The following is an 18680-nucleotide window of genomic DNA, read 5'->3' on the forward strand; positions in this document are numbered from 1 at the left end:
TCATCTTGATAAAAAAATAAAAAAAAATTTAATAAATAACAAAGCTTTAAGAAGAACCTAATAACATTTTCTGAGAAAATGCTATTTTAATCAGGACAACAAAATAGAAAATTGTTGGTGTGAATATTTGAAAAAGAAAGAAAAAAAAACATTTTGTTCCAAAACTTTCTACACTTGTTATGACAATAAATTTTAACTTACTGTTTCTGGCTTTACAATGCTTTGGTCGAACCAGATCATAATCTGTAACACAGGAGCACATGTAACTGCCCATAGTATTGACACATACTTGTTCACAATAACCCCATTCATTGCATTCATTCAAATCTGAAAAAGTAAATAATTTATTATAGTTATTGCTATATTATGATTAGAAAGAATAACGATATAGAATAATTGAGCATAAAAAATTACTAGCGCTTTAACTTAAATAAAAAAGAACTGTTGAGCAATAATCTATAATCGAAAATTTCATTTACAATTTTCATTACAACACTTTAATTAATTTGAAATATACTTTAATTAAATTGAAATATACTTTAATAAAATTATACTGTAATATATTGTATCATATTGGGCAATAAAATAAAAATATAATTAAGTTTTTCCAGTCTCTTCAACTTCACATGCATGAATTTCACTAAGTTAAGGAAAAATTTATAATTGTAAAAGGAAATTTTAAATAGTGTAACAAAATAACATCAAGTCAAGAGAGAGGGACAGTTTACTTTTGTTATCAGTCAGTAAAAAATTGACTGATGATAAAATAAACCGATAAGTATTAATGATCTTATTGTTTATATTTACTTAAAAAAACAAAGTAAAAACAAAATAGTGACACTTCTTTTCATATTCTTGTCTCAAGTAAGTCTTAAGTCTCAATTTTTGTTAATACAAAATCATTTACAGCATATTACTTACAAGATGCAATGGAAAAAAAAAGCTTTTTAAATATTCTATGAAATGACAAAAGAAGAATAATACATACCTACACATTTTTGAGAGTTCAAGGGATCAACTTTCATTCCAAGTCCACAAAAACATTCACCACCTTCAAGTGATGCACGACAATCATATTCGCATCGTAGTGACCTACACAGGTGAGATGCTAAATAAAAACAGAAATTAAAAAATCAATTAGAAGGCAAAATCATGATCTTGACTTGCATAGATATTTAATTTAACAATATTTTTGGAAAAGTAGGTATCAATCCTAATAAACACAACATTTGCAAGTGTACTGGGAGAAAAGCATGCCAAATTAATAATAATACATGCAGATAAAGATATTGAGAATCAGAGCTTAAAAGAAAGAAAAAACACGAAACATTTTGGCATATTTGAGAAAATTGTCTATACGGCAGAAATTTAAGAAAATGTTTATTAAGCATTTTTCCATAAGAAGAAGAAATAAAACTCATTTAAAAACTTGGTAAAATAAATAAATATTCTGCACGTAACAGTTGACCATAACATGCTCTAATGAGTTTCTAGTTCATGTTTCAATAGAAAATTGAGTATATTCAAGAAAAGTCACTAAACACAACTTTTAAATATTTTCAATTAGTGAAAAATTATGTTTCATTTGTCAATGAAATAAATAGCTTAAATTTCTTACAAAGCTTTCATTAGAACTGTATTTTTCTTTACACTCGCAAAGATATTACTGCAAAAATATATACTGCAACAAAATGGAAAAAAAAAGGGCGTAGCATTAGGGGCAGCCAACTTTTTATTTATAGAAAACTGTTTGTTTGTTTTCAGTTTCATAACTATATGCATACTTGTTTAAATAAAAAGTTAGAAACCAAAAACAAGCAAAACGAAATTTTAAAGATATGCATGTTAAGAAAACATCACTTCATCAGGAGTAAACACTAAAAAATGTGAACCCTATCATTTGCTTTGCTGAAGAGCTTTTAAAAATGCACAAACTTACAACATGCATTTTTCTCGTCGGCTCCATCTTCACAGTCACGTGTTCCATCACAAAGTTTCTTTTTATCAATACACTTCTTCTCTGCTGGACACAGGAATCTAGAGTCAGGGCATGATATTAACGCTAAAAAGAATAAAAGAGAAAAAGCATTAAATAACATTGTAAAATTTAACGTACGTTTGAAAAACTGATAAATATCTTAAAGTAACAAGAAACAAAATAATGCAGAATTTTAAGTAATATTAAAATCTCAAAAGCCTCTTAAGTGCAATTACATTCTTTACTTAATATTTTTCAAATGTGATCAGTTTAATTTTAAAAGATCATCCCCAATCTATTCTTTCAGTTGTAATTATTTGTAACAGCATCAAAAGCCTAAATGGCAAAGAGAATTTGACACAAACTTTATTAATTCTCAGTTTCCTGTCTCTCTAAGATAAGATTTGCACATTAAAGACTAAACTTCTGAGGAAAATTTTCCTTAGAACAACAAATTTATCTCGTAAAACACTATAGAATTTTGGGCAAACTACATCAATTTCTTACTAAACCTAATTCTTCACCAAAGCATAAAAATTATCATTTAAATTCACTTTTAAAAGATTTAATAGACATTGTAGTAGGAAAGTGCAATAAAACTAAACTCATTTATCTCTCAAAACTAAGAAATTGGTTCCCTCTGGTTAAGAACCCTACTACATAGACCAATGTTTCTCAACCTATGGATTGTGATCTAGAATTTGGTTGTGGCGCCTTTTGAAAAGGGTCTGCAGTAGTATAGTGTAATCAAACTGATCACATTTCTTACTTGAAATTTCCATTTATAGGGAGAACTTGCTTATGGTTAGGAACCTTTATTCTAGACCAAGATTCTCAACTTATAGATTGTGACTCAGAATTCGGTTGAGGAAGCTTTCGAATCAAAGCTTCTCATAAAATAAAAAAATGAAATCCTTCAAATTAAAATCCAGTAATAAAATAAAAAAATATTAAATTAATCAAAATGTGAATTAAAGGTTAATAATATATTCATACTGCAATTAGCTTCATCAGAATGATCTGTACAGTCAGCATGTCCATCACACCTCCATCGCATTGGAATGCAGATAGCGTTGGTGCATCTAAACTGCCCATTGTTGCAAGCGGGAAACTCTATAAGCAATCCAAGAGCAATTAGAATATAAGATATAAATATAAACATATTTTTAAAGATTTTTAACTGTTAAATCAAAAAAAATTCCTTTTTAACAAATTAATTTTAAGTACTTTTCTAATATTAATTTTTTGATTAATATTAATTTAATTTTTATATTAACTTAAATTTTTTCTTCTATTTCTTTGAAATAGATGGGGAAAAAAAGCTGTAAAATTGATACATACCACATTCAGCTTCGTCAGAATTGTCGCCACAATCATTCCAATGATCACATTTTTTACTTTCATCTATACATTTCTGTCCATTTGCACAACGAAATTCATTTAATCTACATTTTGTTGTGTCTAAAATGGAATAAAAACTTGAGTTAATTGTATTATGATAGTTGAAAATTATTTTAAATATAATGGATGTAGATCATTTGCCTGATATATTTAAATCAACAAAAAAAAATTAGGTTAAGTAAATTTGAACTGCTATTATTTTTGAGTATAACTTTACACCTGTACACATTTACTTACAAGACTAATGGGGCTAAAAAAAGGGAAGGTTCAGAACCAGAAACAATTATAAAACACAATGAGCCATGCTGGCTCAAGAGCGTTTTCCGCAATACGAATTCCGCATCCAGCTTGCATCGACCACAGTGTTGATGTAAAATATCCTCAGAGGTAAACAGATCTTGGGTTTAGAGTTCCCTTGCCATTAGGCTAACCGTGGGAGATTTTCATGGTTTTTCACTCCGTGTAAAGTAAACCGGGTTAGTTCCATCAAAAAGTCCTCCACAAAGGCAAATTTTTCCCAATACTTGATCCAGGAGTTCCCTTGTCTTCTGGATTGTATTCAAAATTAGAAGGCTACGAAGTTAAACATTAGTAGTCGTAAACCCAAAATTGGGTCGGCTGTTCAACAATGGATATAAAATATAAAACAACAATAGTGCCGAAAATACTTCCTTTTGAGAAATTACCCACAACTCATACAGATAGTCTTATCAATAATATTCTGCCCCCCGGGTAAAGCCAAATTTAATAGTTTTAATATTTTATAAAATTATGAAAATTTTTCACTTAGATACAAAACAATTAAAAATGTTTGTCTTACATGAAAAAAAATTCTCAAAACATTAGAAACGTTGTTTTAAAATTAGTTTTCAAAAAAATATATAAATTAAAAAAAACGATAAAAAACTTAAATTAGATTCTTATTTTAGAAAATACAATTTTAATATTAATCATGGAATTTGAAGTAAAATTAACAAAAAACTACTTTAACACAGATTATGCAGCATTAAGTCTAATTTAAATGAAATCATAGAGTTATCCGAAAAGTTAAAAACTCTGAACTTACTGGTTTTACATAGTTCATCAGATTCATCACTTTCATCTCGACAATCATAATAATGATCACATCGTTTTTCTATAGGAATGCATAATCCACTACCACACTTATGGTCACTGGGCATACAATTTCTATAATCTGAAATAGGGAAAATAGCATTAAAAAAAGCCAGTACATTAAGGTAAATGATAAATTTAAGGGATGATGCTTTTACGGTCTACTTACTACACGTTTCGCCTTCATCAGTGCCATCTACACAATCTACCACTCTATCACATCGCCAGTATCGAGGTATACAATATGACTGATTAAAAACATAATGGCCACATGAAAATTGATTAGGATTGCACTGTGGGGGTGCTGAAACAGAATGCATTGAACTATATATTTTTTTCCGATAAAAAACATATAGTAATAAAGTAAATTTTAAAGAGACCACAATTTTTATCCAAATAAAGAAGGAAGAAGGATTCTCCGTGCATTATATAAAAGCTAAAACAATTTGAAGAAAGCGTAAATAATGTCATACAAACAGATAAATGGTATTAGTATGCAGGGACCAAGAGCCTAAAAATTTTCGTTGCTCCAGATCCACTCCCATATAATGAGCTAAAGCTCCAGCAATTTTACTATAAATTTATGTGTGCTTTTGAGTTTTAGATTTTAATTTGAAATATTAATTATAAAAAGAAACATTAAAAAAATTATATAATTATCAACTCACGCAAAAAAATACAAATTTAATTTAATTCCCTGTTGAATCATTTGTTCATTTTTAATAATAAATCCTCTTTTATTTAACGGGCAATGCCATTACAATGTGGCAGGCCCCTTGAATGTCTGAAGGATACAATGATATCGCTGGAGCACAGAAAAATTTAGTGCTTCAGCCAGAAATTGGTTTGTGAGGTTGCTGGACGTTCTAAAGATTTTCACTATTTGGCAAATATTATCTGACTATTCAGCAAACTTACGAAATTTCGCATTCTCCCTTTCATTTACTTTATTTTTTTAAGAAGCACAAATGAAATGATTACACGTTTACTTGACTTTTTTAAGTAGTTACGAAAAAAAGTATGCTTAAGTATAGTATAAGGTAGCCATTTCGCAATTTTGAATCTAAAAGAAATCTAATTCCCTCCTTGTCATTGCCTATCACTCGTCTTGGTGCTTTTATTTCCAAATACATACATGCCAGTTTCATCTGAAACAGGGTGATAAAAATTAGCTTATCATAATACCTTTTTGTATCATCCAACAAGGAAATTTGCGAAGTCAGTATTTTTCAAACTGTGACCACGTTATGAATGTATAGTTGAAGCAGTTATGAGTTTAATTCGTTCCAAGACCAAAATTTTAAAACAGAAAATATTCAATACCTTATACATGGTACTAAGATGAAATACTATTCTTCTCCTGTTATATTGAATTACTTTTATTTAACACATGCCTCGCGATTTTTAAAATTATTGTTGTAGCTCTTGGATGGTAAGAGGTTGAAAATCTCTAGATTAATGTATATACATATTGCAAATACAAATTATTTGTAGTTTTTCAAAATATAATACTTATTACAAATAATTATTGATACAAATAATTATTTGTAAATTTTATACTACACCAATCAAACTTAATTTCTAAACTGCCATCATAAATTTCTTAAGCACTATACATGATTGATTGTCAGATAGTTTATACATATTTGGTTGAATTGATAGGTAGCATTGATGGTGAGCAAGAACATTTTTAATCGAATTTATTAAACACTGAATAAAATATCAAAGTATAAATTTTGCTAACACTTAAAATGTAAAAATAATAACTTACAGCTTCATCACTCAATTTTTTAGAGTCGCTTTTGATGCCCCTTCATTATAATATGTAAGAATAATTGTAGGCGCTAATTTATGATTCGGTCAAAATAGGAATTTCATTTGGCAAAAGGGAAATTTTCCTCCATCCAAAAAATCTAAGTTCGCGGTGCCCCTGGTTTCAGCTCCGGCCCCAGAATCGGAGTAATTTTATTCAACTCCCCAATAGTACAGAAACTATCATATATGCCTGTTGTATGACATTATTTGGCTTTCTTCATATTGTTCCAACTTTAATTAAAACTTCAAGATTTAGTTTGTGTTTTAATAAAAGATAGAAATAATGAAAATAGATTTGTAAGAGAAAAGATTTTAATCTGGCACATATTTGTTTATAGACATCACTATCTATCATTTTACATCATTATCTATCAATGCCACATAAATTAATTTAATTGAAATACAACTTAAGTACAATGCGTAACACATAATCTATTATATTAATTAGATTACTGTGCAGAAAGGACGTAAATTATCATCGATTGGCTGTTGAGCTCTTTCTGTACGGTGATTAATTTTATGCATATGAATAGCATATTGAGTAATAGAACGATCGCATATTGAGTAATAAAAGATAGGAAACGATATTAGGCCATTTGACAGAAGACGTTTTTGATCAAAATTTAATTAGTTCATCAACAATGACTGCACATTGATGTACCATTAGTGTGTCTGTCAAATGAATTTTAATGCAGGGTTATGGTATAAGAATTCATTCGTGAAAGATTGTATATTCGTTGATAAATCGTTATCATTATTTGATTCCATAGCGATTAATCAATGCAGTATAATTAAACATTTTCAGATTAGGTTCTCATTGACAGCTCGTTATATTTAGTCTGAAACTAATTAATTACAGACAATAAACTGTATGCTGTCAGGTAAATAACAATCTGGCCAATCGACGGTTTGAGCCTTACGGGCCAAAAAATAAATTCAAAAAACCGTACATATTTAAATCTTGAAAAGAGTGCTTTTGAATCCCCGGACGATGGAACGCTAACACAAATCATATTAGTCTCTAAAAATACATGACGAGAGATTCGAAATACTGATTGATCGGTGTATACTAAACCGATCAATCTGTTCACCTAACCGACATCTATCCTCGCCATTTTGGATTTTAGGTTATATTTTTGAATTTCGTTTTCTTCATATTTTTTTTTGTACTTTAACTTTTGAGGACATAGTATTTATTATTCGACAGCACAATATTTTTCGAAAAAGATGGAAAATAAAAAGGTCGCTTATTACACTTGAACATTTTTTGAAATTCTGTGAATTTTTTTCAAAATTATAAAGCAATAAAAACGAACTTCTGAAACTTCATTCTTCTGATGCATTCTTTCGACCACTATTTACCTTTCCTTTCCCATTTTTCTTAACTTTACTCCGCATATTTAACACAAAAATTAATGGGCTCATCATCGTATGTGAACTAACTTCAAAAATGGGAAAGGGGGTACGAGGGATTTATGCGATAATAAGTGAGCATGCACCATATTCAAAAAGTGATTTGTTTTACACGAGAATACGAACCGCAACGAGTAATTCATAAAGAAATCGCGAAGGAATTCTTAAATAGCGAGAATACTAATCGTAATGCGTCTTAACTGAAATTTTATAAAAGCTGTAGAGTATCCTTAAATAATCATTACAAAATTATTTTCAAGTGCATACATTATGCATTTCGGAATTTGCACTAGATTCTAATAATATCAGCACAACAAACAGAAACATCTGAACATCCTACAAGTAGAAGAGGATCGTTGTGTATTTCAACCAAAAATGTTCACCTGAGCAATTTGAAAATGTGGTATATCATTATATACCCTCTAACTTGAATATACTATTTTGAAATACAAATCCTAAGACGAATTTTAACATGGTTGATAGTTTCGACTATCTTCGGATTACGAGAACAATTTCTCTTGCAGGTGAACATTCCCCAAATATTGAAAAAAAAAAATTGAGTTCCACAAAAATAAAAACTTACTAACGCACTCAGAAAACTAATTTATCACTGAACCAGGAGAATTGAATAATTGTGAAATTATTTTATACAATGACATATTTTTGCTGGCATTGAATAAAATGATTAATGCCAAACAAAAATATTACTTTTCTTGTGAATTTGGATTTTGAAATGAGTATTGAGAAATCAAGTAATTAAATTTTCTTAGTTTTTGTTTGTTTTTTAAAACTACTATGTCTGGCTGTAACTTTTTTAGCTTAACATGAGTTTTGAAGGACTTTGAAAGCAGAGACTTTTTTTAACATAAGAAAAAATTCTTTTTTAATTTAATTTAATTAAATAATTTTTTAATTTAATTAAGAACAACATTTTAACACCATTTTACAACATTTTTATCTGAAATGTTTTAGCCTTGAGAGCTGAGTTCTGAAAACTTCTTATAAAAAGTATCCTCACAGTGGACACGATATCTTAAAAAAATAATGCGCCGATCTTATTTATATGTTGCACACTTCTCTATAGAATTGACTATATATTGAACAAAATGGTTTCCCTTTAAGCACAACTTAGTTTAGAAGGCAATGATGTAAATTTAAATTTTGCCAAAATCACATTTTACTTATTATTAATATTTCATTTCATTTTTTTTACACGCAACTCGACTTAAAATTCAAACTTCAAAATGTTTTGGAATCCTCCGTTTAATCAGTAGTCAATTCTACTATACTAATACATCGACCATATTCAAATTTTGCACACTTCTTCAAGATAGAATTGATTACAAAATACACTGAAGGCTTATAGCTTTTTTAGAAGGCAACGCATGGTATAAATTTTATCGAACAACGCGTTTTCGATTTTTATTTATTTATCTTTTGTACACAGCTCTGCCAAAAATCAAACTTAAACTTTTTTTAAAAATAATTCGCTTATTCCATATTTTATTTAATTTTATAACTGTCGTTGAACAGTCAACCCAAATTTGAATTTATGGCTACCAATGTTCAACTCCGTTTGAGTAATAACTTTTTGACTCGTATCATTTTATTGTAAATCCACGTAATGTTTCTACATTGTTTTTTTCTACATTTTTTCGACAGTTTTTGCGATACATTCCCACTTGGTTTTAAAAATTCCGAATTTTACTATGAGTAGCGTATTTTAAATTACGCATTTAAATAATTACTTAAGGGTGCGCTTTATTCGTGCTGATATCATTGTAAATGAAAAAAAAAAAATTTCCCGTTATTTCCGATCCGTTATTTTCACTACGATGTTATTACGACACGCGAGTTACTAATCGCCTATTTAAATAATCACTTTTTGATACTATTTATTTATGCATATTTCATTGTAAATATAAATAACTTTCCGTAGTTTTTTCGGCAGTTAGTGTCATGCATGTGTAGGTTATTTAGAATTCTGATATTTCACTATGTACTAGCAACATGAAAAAATCGAAAAGTGGAGGAAAACGCGAAGTTTTAAACTGCTCACTTTTGTAATTTTGTTTTAAATTTCTTGTAGTTAATATGAATTTTTTCAGGAAAAATTTGGGAAAAAAATACCTTTTCTATTTAAAATTTGAAAAACATATAATAGTTTAATAATATAGTATAATATCAAATAAATATTTATTTATTTTATATTTTGCATACAGTTTTCTGTCAAAAATCAAACTTTAATGTTATTTTAAAGCCTGCCGTTCAATATTTAGACAATTCTACCTATTTCAATTTTTTTTAAAAAAAATTTTACGGATAGAATTAAAAATGCAATCGATTTGTTGAAAACATTCTTAAAGCTTGGTGCCTGTGTTCTTCAAAAAGTAAACAATATAGAAATAGCGGCGAACTATAGCCACAATCGGGTTTTTTAGTACTGCACCCACGGAATATAATGCAGGGCTGGTAAATTTAAACAACATTAAACACTCAAAATATCGAAATCACAAGATGTTGTAGAGATGGGTTATCTATACAACTTCTACATACAAAATAACAAGATTCTAAAACCGGAAAGGAATCTTAAAAACTTTCGCGGTAACCCTTCGTTTTTGTTATGTTTGCGATGTGATATTCTAATTCTACTATTGAGACAAGTAAATAAATTTATACGCAATTTTACTCTTCATCAAATTTTTCTGCAATATTTTTATTTTATTCTATTTATTCATTCATTCTTTTGTTAGCTATATTTATTTCACTTAGATTGACTGCGAGAAAAGTTTTGTAAAACATTATTTTCAGAAGACAAAATTCACATAGTAAAAAAGAATAATGGGAAAAAAACATTGAAAAAAAAAAAACACAAAATTTTGGCGATGTGTTATTCTCTCTAAAATTTATATTAACTTAACCCATTCCATTAAGGCCGTTGAGCTCAAATTTACTGCCATTAAACATTCTTTCAAGTGCAACTAGATATTTTTTAAAAATTTAATCTATATACAAGGATAAATTTGAATCAATGACTACTCTTGTGCGGAAAGGAATTTTTTTAATTTTATATTTTTTTAACGCATGTCTTGTAACAATATATTATCATACATTATGCACCAATTAGCAAACGCTCACTCAGGGTGTCAATCTTATGATAAGTTAAAAATATTTACAAAAATGATGAAATATTTCATTATAATATAGTTTTTATTTTTAAAATCACTCGCTTAAAAAATATTATTTTTATCTTATCTTCTTATCACAATACGATGAATGCAAGAAAATTTTTAAAGTTGAAGAAAAGAGTATGAAATAAAAATATTAAGAAGTATGAAATATGAAAAGTTCCTTTTTACAAAACCATTGAATGTTAATTTTAAAACAATGTTTAGTTAATTCATCAACATTTAATTAACTAAAAATATTCTATTCATTATATTTACTTAATCCAGATTCAATTTTATCTGGCGACGTTTTTTTTCCTGTTGTTTTTTACAATGATTTATTTTTCAGTGCACTTTTTTCAGGTTGTTTTTCCAGTACTTTCTACCTGTAAGAATATTTATTCTCAGGTATGACGGAGACTGATTTTGCTAAGTATAACTTTGCCGTTGTCCTTTCCCAGAGCAATTTGTAACAATTGTAGTTAACAGTTACATCCCCAAAATAGTCAGGAAACAAGAGAATTGCGTTTATAAGTGAAGTGGTACTTAAAAACTTTTCAACATCCAGTTTCTTTTGTTTTGTTTGTAACACTTTCTCTTTATTAGATTCGGGAAAATGTTTTTCTTCTGCCCTATTAAAATAATTTACCATCAATGTTGGCATTACTTTCCAATTTTTTGTAAACTCATAGCAAGGAATTTAATTCTTCTACCTCAAATTGAAGAGTTTAACCAGTACAAAATCTATCAATTCCATCTTCTTTGAAAGAAGACTTGTTAGCACTCTGCATTTACAAGAAATAAGGATTTGTTGCGTAAGCGTTCAGATTTATTTGAAAACTCCGACATATTTTTCTAATATAAGAATGCAATAAAAATTGCAGAAACAATATCTCTCTCATAAAAGAAAAGAAAAATTAAAACGAGTGTTTTAGAACCAATCCACTGGTTATCAATGAGCTTCTCTTATTTAAACTATGAGTTGAAAATGTAATGAACTTGGCTGAAAAGAATAATCTCCACTAAAAAAAAAGTACCCTCCAACAAAAATAGAGATTTTGAAATGTAATACACAAGTAAAAAGTTCCTTTTAAACTAAACTACTAGTTGTAAAAGCATTTCTCTTACTTGCTATTTTGTGTGATTGCAAAGTTGTGCAATGATGATCATGCAATAAATTTAACTGGAAAAATATCACCCCGTAAAAAAAGATTTTAAAAACTGCCCTCCCCTCAAATAATAAAAAATAATCAAAAACATTTTTTATATTTAATTTACAGTTTTTGATATTACAAAATACCGGTATGAAAAGCTAAGCCCCCCTATGGCCACCTCTAGTAACCTCGAAGACTTATTGCAAATATTAACAGCAAACGACGCCTATGTTTAGTTTTATACTGTTAAAAAACCCTACTAACTTAGATGTGACGGAGAAGGAAAGGGTAGGAAACCTCGGGTTCGTGGGACCCGTGTTTACTTAAAGAAGGCACTTGGAAGAGAAAATAAACTGAATCTGATAGATTACGGAAAGTAAATGAATGTACAACTTACAACATGACTGGTGTTCATCTTCTCCTTCTTCACAATCTCGCTGATAGTCGCATACCCACCGCCTGGGTATACACCTTCCATTTAAACAACGAAAATTATCTGGCGTACATGATATCGTCTCTGAAAACAACAGAAACATAAATTAGTTAAAAATTCAAATAATACTCTTCATTTTGATTTTAAAAAAAATGTTTAAAATTTTAATTATAAACAATTTACATACACCTCCATTCATTAATTTCAATAGAAATAACTATTATTATTTTTTTTCTTCAGTTTTAATGCAGCTACAAAAAGAAAGAGCTACATGCACCAAGTATAAAAACTATTCCATTTATATATTATTTTATAATCAAGTAAAGAAACATATTTCACAACAAAGATTTTGTATAAAAACTTTCCCTCATCAAAGAAATCTCACTAGAAGCTATCACCCCTCTACACACACTCACCCACAGCGATTGCATTGGGTAGTTTGCCCAAAACTGCGGATCTAATATTATTAAAACTACATTGAATCACCAACTTCAGATTAATTTGGCCTGTAATATTTATCTATTTCTCTTATACGGTAACAAAGAAATTTCTCATTTTTTTGGCAACAAAGAATTGAAAAATCGAGTGGGTGTGCTGTCATAATCATGAAAGCGTAAACGTACATGTTTAAAAATTTCTGAGGGAAAATTCTTTTCTCGCGTGGACAACGAAAAGATAAAACAAACTGAGATATGGGAAGGATTGCAAGGTTAAAAGCGAATAGTTCATATCAACAAACGAAGTGTTCTATATTATTTTTTGATTTTACTTATACTTATGCAGGTTTAATAATAATTTTATTCGTTATTGTCATTTATTGAAAAATGAGTATAAGTGCTTAAGTTACCAGAAATTTGTTAAAAGTAATTGTTTTTTAAAAGCATAATTATTGCTTTGCTTCTGGAAGTTTTTTTTTATTGTGTGTCTTTTATTTCAATTTAAAACTTATTATTTCTACAACCTATTATCAACAAAAAATTTTAATTTCTAAAGATTAGTTCTAAAATTCAGATAATTAATTTAGATTCCTAAGATTTTACGATGGACCACATTAACTTAGTGGCGAACATGCTTTGCTAAACAAACCATATAAGCATGCATAGCAATCTTCGGGGGTTGAGTAGCGTCAACGAACAGGGGAGGAGCCCATAGTATTCTCTAATAAATGACACTCAAAGGCTCATCTAACAACAAATAACTTGGTTGTTCCGCCTCTTGCTCGCTTCGCTCCTCGCAATTTCCTCGCAATTGATTAGCAATTACTAAAATTAGTAATTGCTCATCAGTCTATAGTCAATTAAAAGATCTAAAAATTTATTATTTCATTAACACAGAATTGATACGGCAGATTCAGTTTCCGATTCTATTGTGATAAAAATTGTATCTAATTATATTGTTTGGTTACCATAGCTACTTTATCCACAAAAGTTATTTCTTAAATTCGCATTTAAATTTTAGTTACTACAAAAACTCAATAAATATTTTTCTACAACGAGCTCATTTCTATCATTAGTGTGAAAAATTCTTAATATTGATTTGGAATTTTCATTAATTATTTAGTGTTCCTGAATTTAATTGCATACGTTATCAGGATACAGTTTTACTTGAAGTTTACATAAAAGAAAAAATGCTATTTATATATTATTAATGAACATGAAATGGTTTTTTATGTCCTGATATTACCTCATGCCTGAAAATATTTAGCAACAGTGAGGTAGGTTAACTTTTATCAAGAGTATGGGATATACAGGGTTATTCATAATTCCCTCCGAATTATGAAGGGTTTCGAAGCGTTATAGTAAAAAAACGAAGACGAATATGGCAAAAAAGAACATATAAAATTATTCCGAAAGTATTCAAGTTTTAATTTAAGCAGTTGCCGGTAGATGGCAGTAACATGTACCACTGAAGCCAGTTGTAGTAAAGAAAAATGGCGTTTAAAGGCGGAGGGAATTATGAATAACCCTGAATTTCAAAATACTTTTATAGATATAAAATGTACTATATTTTTAATATTTTCGAAAATAACACGATATTTGCCTAGAAGCCTGCATTATTTAATTACAAAATTGTTTTTCATTAGGTAAACACTATCTGGCTTAAGAGAAAACTATGCAAAAGAACAATTCTGTTTCACCTTCATTGGTATTTCAAAATTTAAAGTTAAGTGATTTCAAGTAAAATTAGGATAAACCATGAAGTTTCAAATGCTGAATAAAATTTTTTTCTTCTTCACAATATCAAAAACAAACAAATTATTGCAGGCTTACTTCCTTACTGCGTACTCCTGAGTAATTCTGCCACGGTTTGTTTGTATGCATTTGCCAGAGAATATTAAATACATACTTTGAATAAGAATGTAATAAAAAATACAAATCTTTAAAAAATCAAATAACTAATTCAGCGACTTCATATCGCACACCATTTGGCAAACATTGATCCCAAGAGAAACAACTTTCTTCTGACTTAAACAGGTTAAAATATGAATCAAAGTTAACCTGTGTGAAATTCACATTCAACCATGAGAGATCTAAACACAGATTTACGAAATCACGTTCTCAACGTGACAAATAATAAAAGCCAATCTTCTTTACCTATATTTATGTCAATTTAGGCGGAGATCCTTACTTGGCATAAAAAACATCCTAACCAACAAGTGACCCACCCGCTGATTTTAATTTGTTAACACATCCAAAAATGCTAGTAGGTTTTGATGATACGGGTAGTCATTAATCTATTTCCAGTTTTTTATATTTTATTTTTTTAAAAAAAAAAAGTTTTTTCACACAAATATAAAGAATGACTGTGTTTTATTTGAAATACAAGAGACTATTCCAGATTGTTTGCGAAAGGTTCGTTTTTATGGAAATGTAAAAAATTTACTAAAATGCTGTGAATTTGAGGAAAAGGATCACGATTTTGAGAAAAAAAAATACTAAGAACAGTAGCCTGCTCAAACTTCTGCAGAATTTTTTTTTCCTTTTTTTTTTTTGAAAATTGAGAAAACTCATAATTTTGAGAAAAAAAATACTAAGAACAGTAGTCTGTTCAAACTTTTGCAGAAATATTTTATTTCTTTATTTATTTTTTTGCAAAATTGAGAAAATTCTACTCATAATTTTGAGGAAAAAAATACTAAGAACAGTAGTCTGTTCAAACTCTTGCAGAGTTTTTTCTTTTTTTCTTCTTTTTTGCAGAAAATTCTACTCATAATTTTGAAAATATACTCGTATGAAAATAAGGTTTAGTTTTCATGAGGAAAAAAGGTACAGCACAAGAACAAAGTCTTCTAAGGAGTTAGACGTCAATGATTCCGTTTTTCAAAAGAAAACTTGAAAGATCTGTTTCCAGAAAAAATATGTTGCTAAGAGTTCGTTCAACATTAATGTTTTTTTCTGAAGTGTCCATTATAATGATAAAAAATATTATGATGGGTCCGCTAATGGTCCCAAATTTCTCCTAAAATGACCCCTGAGTACATATTAAATTTACCAGAAATTAGGTACGTGAATATTGTAGTAAATAAAAGCATATTAAACTATTAAATGAACCCTTTTATGGACTTTAAAAATAATGTTGTACAGTGCCTTTGACATCATCAAACATGCCTTTTTTTAGATGGATTAGGATTTTTGATACCTTTGAAATATATAAGCGGTAGCCACAATCTGGGAAATAGATGGTACCAATAGTTTGTCGAGAGAGCGGTTCGAAGTTTGGACCCTTTAATGTTTATTTTATTTTATTTATTTATTGATTTTATTAATATTATTTTTTCACGTATTTCGACATACCTCGAGAGCTTTTTAAGTGAATTGAAAAATTTTTGCACATAATTATAAAATATTTTATTTCAAAAATGATTCCATGCAAAAAAAAAAAAAACTTATAGTTAATAATTATATTTTATTTTATTTAAGAGTAATCAAAAAATTTCGAATTGTTAAGTATGCAATTTTTTAAAATCATTTCAGAGAATGCGATATTAAATGGCAAAATACAAAATTTGAGCGAAATCGATCGAATAGTAACTAAGAAATCGAATTGTGAAAATAGGAAATAGTAACTAAACTGCTATAGTAGAGTGGTAATGACCATTGTAATGAGCAAACCAATAAGATTTATTTCATATGAACAAAAAAAGTTCGAATTTAAAAATCCATTCAATCCAAACTTCAATTTTGACTAGCACACATCATCTAAACAAGTTGGAGTAATTTGAATGAACATGAAATTTAAACTCATCATTTTTTTTTCCAATGTAAGAAACTCTAGTAGGACACAACTTCTTTATTACTAATAATGAGAGTGAAAATTTAAATCTTTCGTTTTTTATTAGGCCACTCTACATAAAATATTAAATTTAAAAAAAAACAAGGAATCCAACAGCAGTGAAAATTTAAATCTTTCGTTTTTTATTAGGATACTATACATAAAATATTAAATTTAAAAAGAGAAGAAATCATTACCGTGGTTCACACTGCTTTAACTCTAAGATGTAATCCCCATCTTTATTAAAAATGAAATGCGGGCAGGGGAGTAAAAAAAGGTGTCTTCAAGTTTAAAAATTTCCCTTTTTCCCTTTTAAACTCATCCCTTTTAAGGCTAAACTAATTTAGACATTCATAATTTACATTTTATGATAAGAAACAAAACAGAAGTGGGGGAGAGCGAAAACTAGAATGAATTTAGGCCGTTAAAATATTTAATCAGTCGTTTTTAGGTCGTTATTTACTTTGTAGCGAAGGACCATTTATATAATGAGAGATTAAGATGCTGTGAATGAGTGATCTTCCACCTGTCATGATTGGAAAAATAAGAATATGGAATTAGGATATCTCAATTTCTCTGAACGTTAGCTGTGACCCTGACACATTCAAAAAAAACCAGAATGCACAACAAATTAACTGCTGTTGGATGACTCATATTTCAATAACGGTAAAAGGATTAACATAAAAAGAGCTAAAGCACAGTACAATAAACAATAACGCTTATTATTTAAAAGTATTTAAATAAACAAATTACATATGAGGCTTAACATAATTAACCTACAAGGATTCAATTTAAAATACAGTATAGAACCCGTTATCCGGAAATCAGAAAACCGGAAAACCAAAAAACCGGAACGAAATTCGATAAATTTTCCCGCCATTTTAAAAAAAAAAATTTTTTTCCTCATAAGATTTTAGGATTTTGCGTTCTTTTTTGAAAGATGTTTACCTTACCATCATTTTGGAAATAATCATTAGTGTATTACTCCATCGTTTTTTCTTCTTTTTAAGATTATTTCCACAAAAAAAATTTTTTTTTAGTTGGGTTTAACAATAAAAAAACGGCTTTTTATAGCGATTCAGAAAACCGGAAAAATCAGTTATCCGGAATAGCGATGGTCCCGATCGTTCCGGATAATCGGTTCCCTGCTGTACCATAAAACTACATAATACTGCCTAACTGCATTTATAAATACTGGCTAACTGCATAATAAAACTACTAATTAAACTTTTAATTTTAATAGAAGCCAAAAAGGTCTGAATTCAGGACTATTTAATTAATGAGTGATTTACCTCCCCCCATGATTGGATATTTAAGAATATGGAATTAGGATATCTCACGCCTTTTAAACATAAGTAGTGTTCCTGACATATGAGAATATGCTAGAAATGAAGTTCAGAATACTTTCAGATGATTCATTTTCAAGTAATTGAAACAGGTTTAACTAACCGTGAGCAGATAACACAAGTTCATGATACATCGTTCCACTAACCATTTTCGTATTTATCTCAAAACTAAGAAAATATTTAAGTAGGAAGGCGCGTATTAACCTTCAAAATTTCAATTAAAATTGCTATAATGCTGGTAAAGAAGGGACTTTCGATTTGATGGAAGAAGTTTCTGGGTTAATTGACTGATCACAGAAAACTATCAATTTAAAACGTTCGTAAATAATGAGAGTAGACAATAAAAAAAAAATTTAAAAATTTTTTTTTTTTTTTAACATTACCTTAAAGTCAGTTTAAGAAAATATGAAATATTTAAGATCATTGGTTCAGGTGTCTTATAAAGTTAGTAGAAAAATCTAGCATGTGATAAACTTAACTGTGACTGTGATCAGACGTGATGGAACAACGAGAGTTTTATTAAACGGATATCACTGACTTAGAATATTTTTTTAAGGCAGAATTTTCTATTTATATTTTACTCTCAAT

The 18680-nt window shown here is 28.8% G+C and overlaps 1 protein-coding gene across 2 annotated transcripts in view; it reads right to left on the bottom strand.

Moving 5' to 3' along the window:
- mgl (low-density lipoprotein receptor-related protein megalin) overlaps nucleotides 1-18680 on the bottom strand; it is a 119403-nt gene that overhangs the window by 74695 nt on the left and 26028 nt on the right. Inside the window, exons 2-9 of one of the 2 annotated variants that reach the window (XM_016054231.4) lie at nucleotides 12439-12558; nucleotides 4662-4796; nucleotides 4446-4574; nucleotides 3320-3439; nucleotides 2975-3091; nucleotides 1940-2062; nucleotides 989-1108; nucleotides 202-327 (exon numbers count right to left, since the gene is read on the bottom strand). In XM_016054231.4, the coding sequence (XP_015909717.2) occupies nucleotides 202-327; nucleotides 989-1108; nucleotides 1940-2062; nucleotides 2975-3091; nucleotides 3320-3439; nucleotides 4446-4574; nucleotides 4662-4796; nucleotides 12439-12558 (990 nt within the window). The remainder of the gene's footprint in view (nucleotides 1-201; nucleotides 328-988; nucleotides 1109-1939; nucleotides 2063-2974; nucleotides 3092-3319; nucleotides 3440-4445; nucleotides 4575-4661; nucleotides 4797-12438; nucleotides 12559-18680) is intronic. The other variant, XM_043039085.3, reaches the window with a different exon arrangement.

This window comes from Parasteatoda tepidariorum, chromosome 3 (genome assembly GCF_982258835.1).
Source record: "Parasteatoda tepidariorum strain Cologne lab strain chromosome 3, Ptep-v5.0, whole genome shotgun sequence".
Lineage (NCBI taxonomy): Eukaryota > Metazoa > Arthropoda > Arachnida > Araneae > Theridiidae > Parasteatoda > Parasteatoda tepidariorum.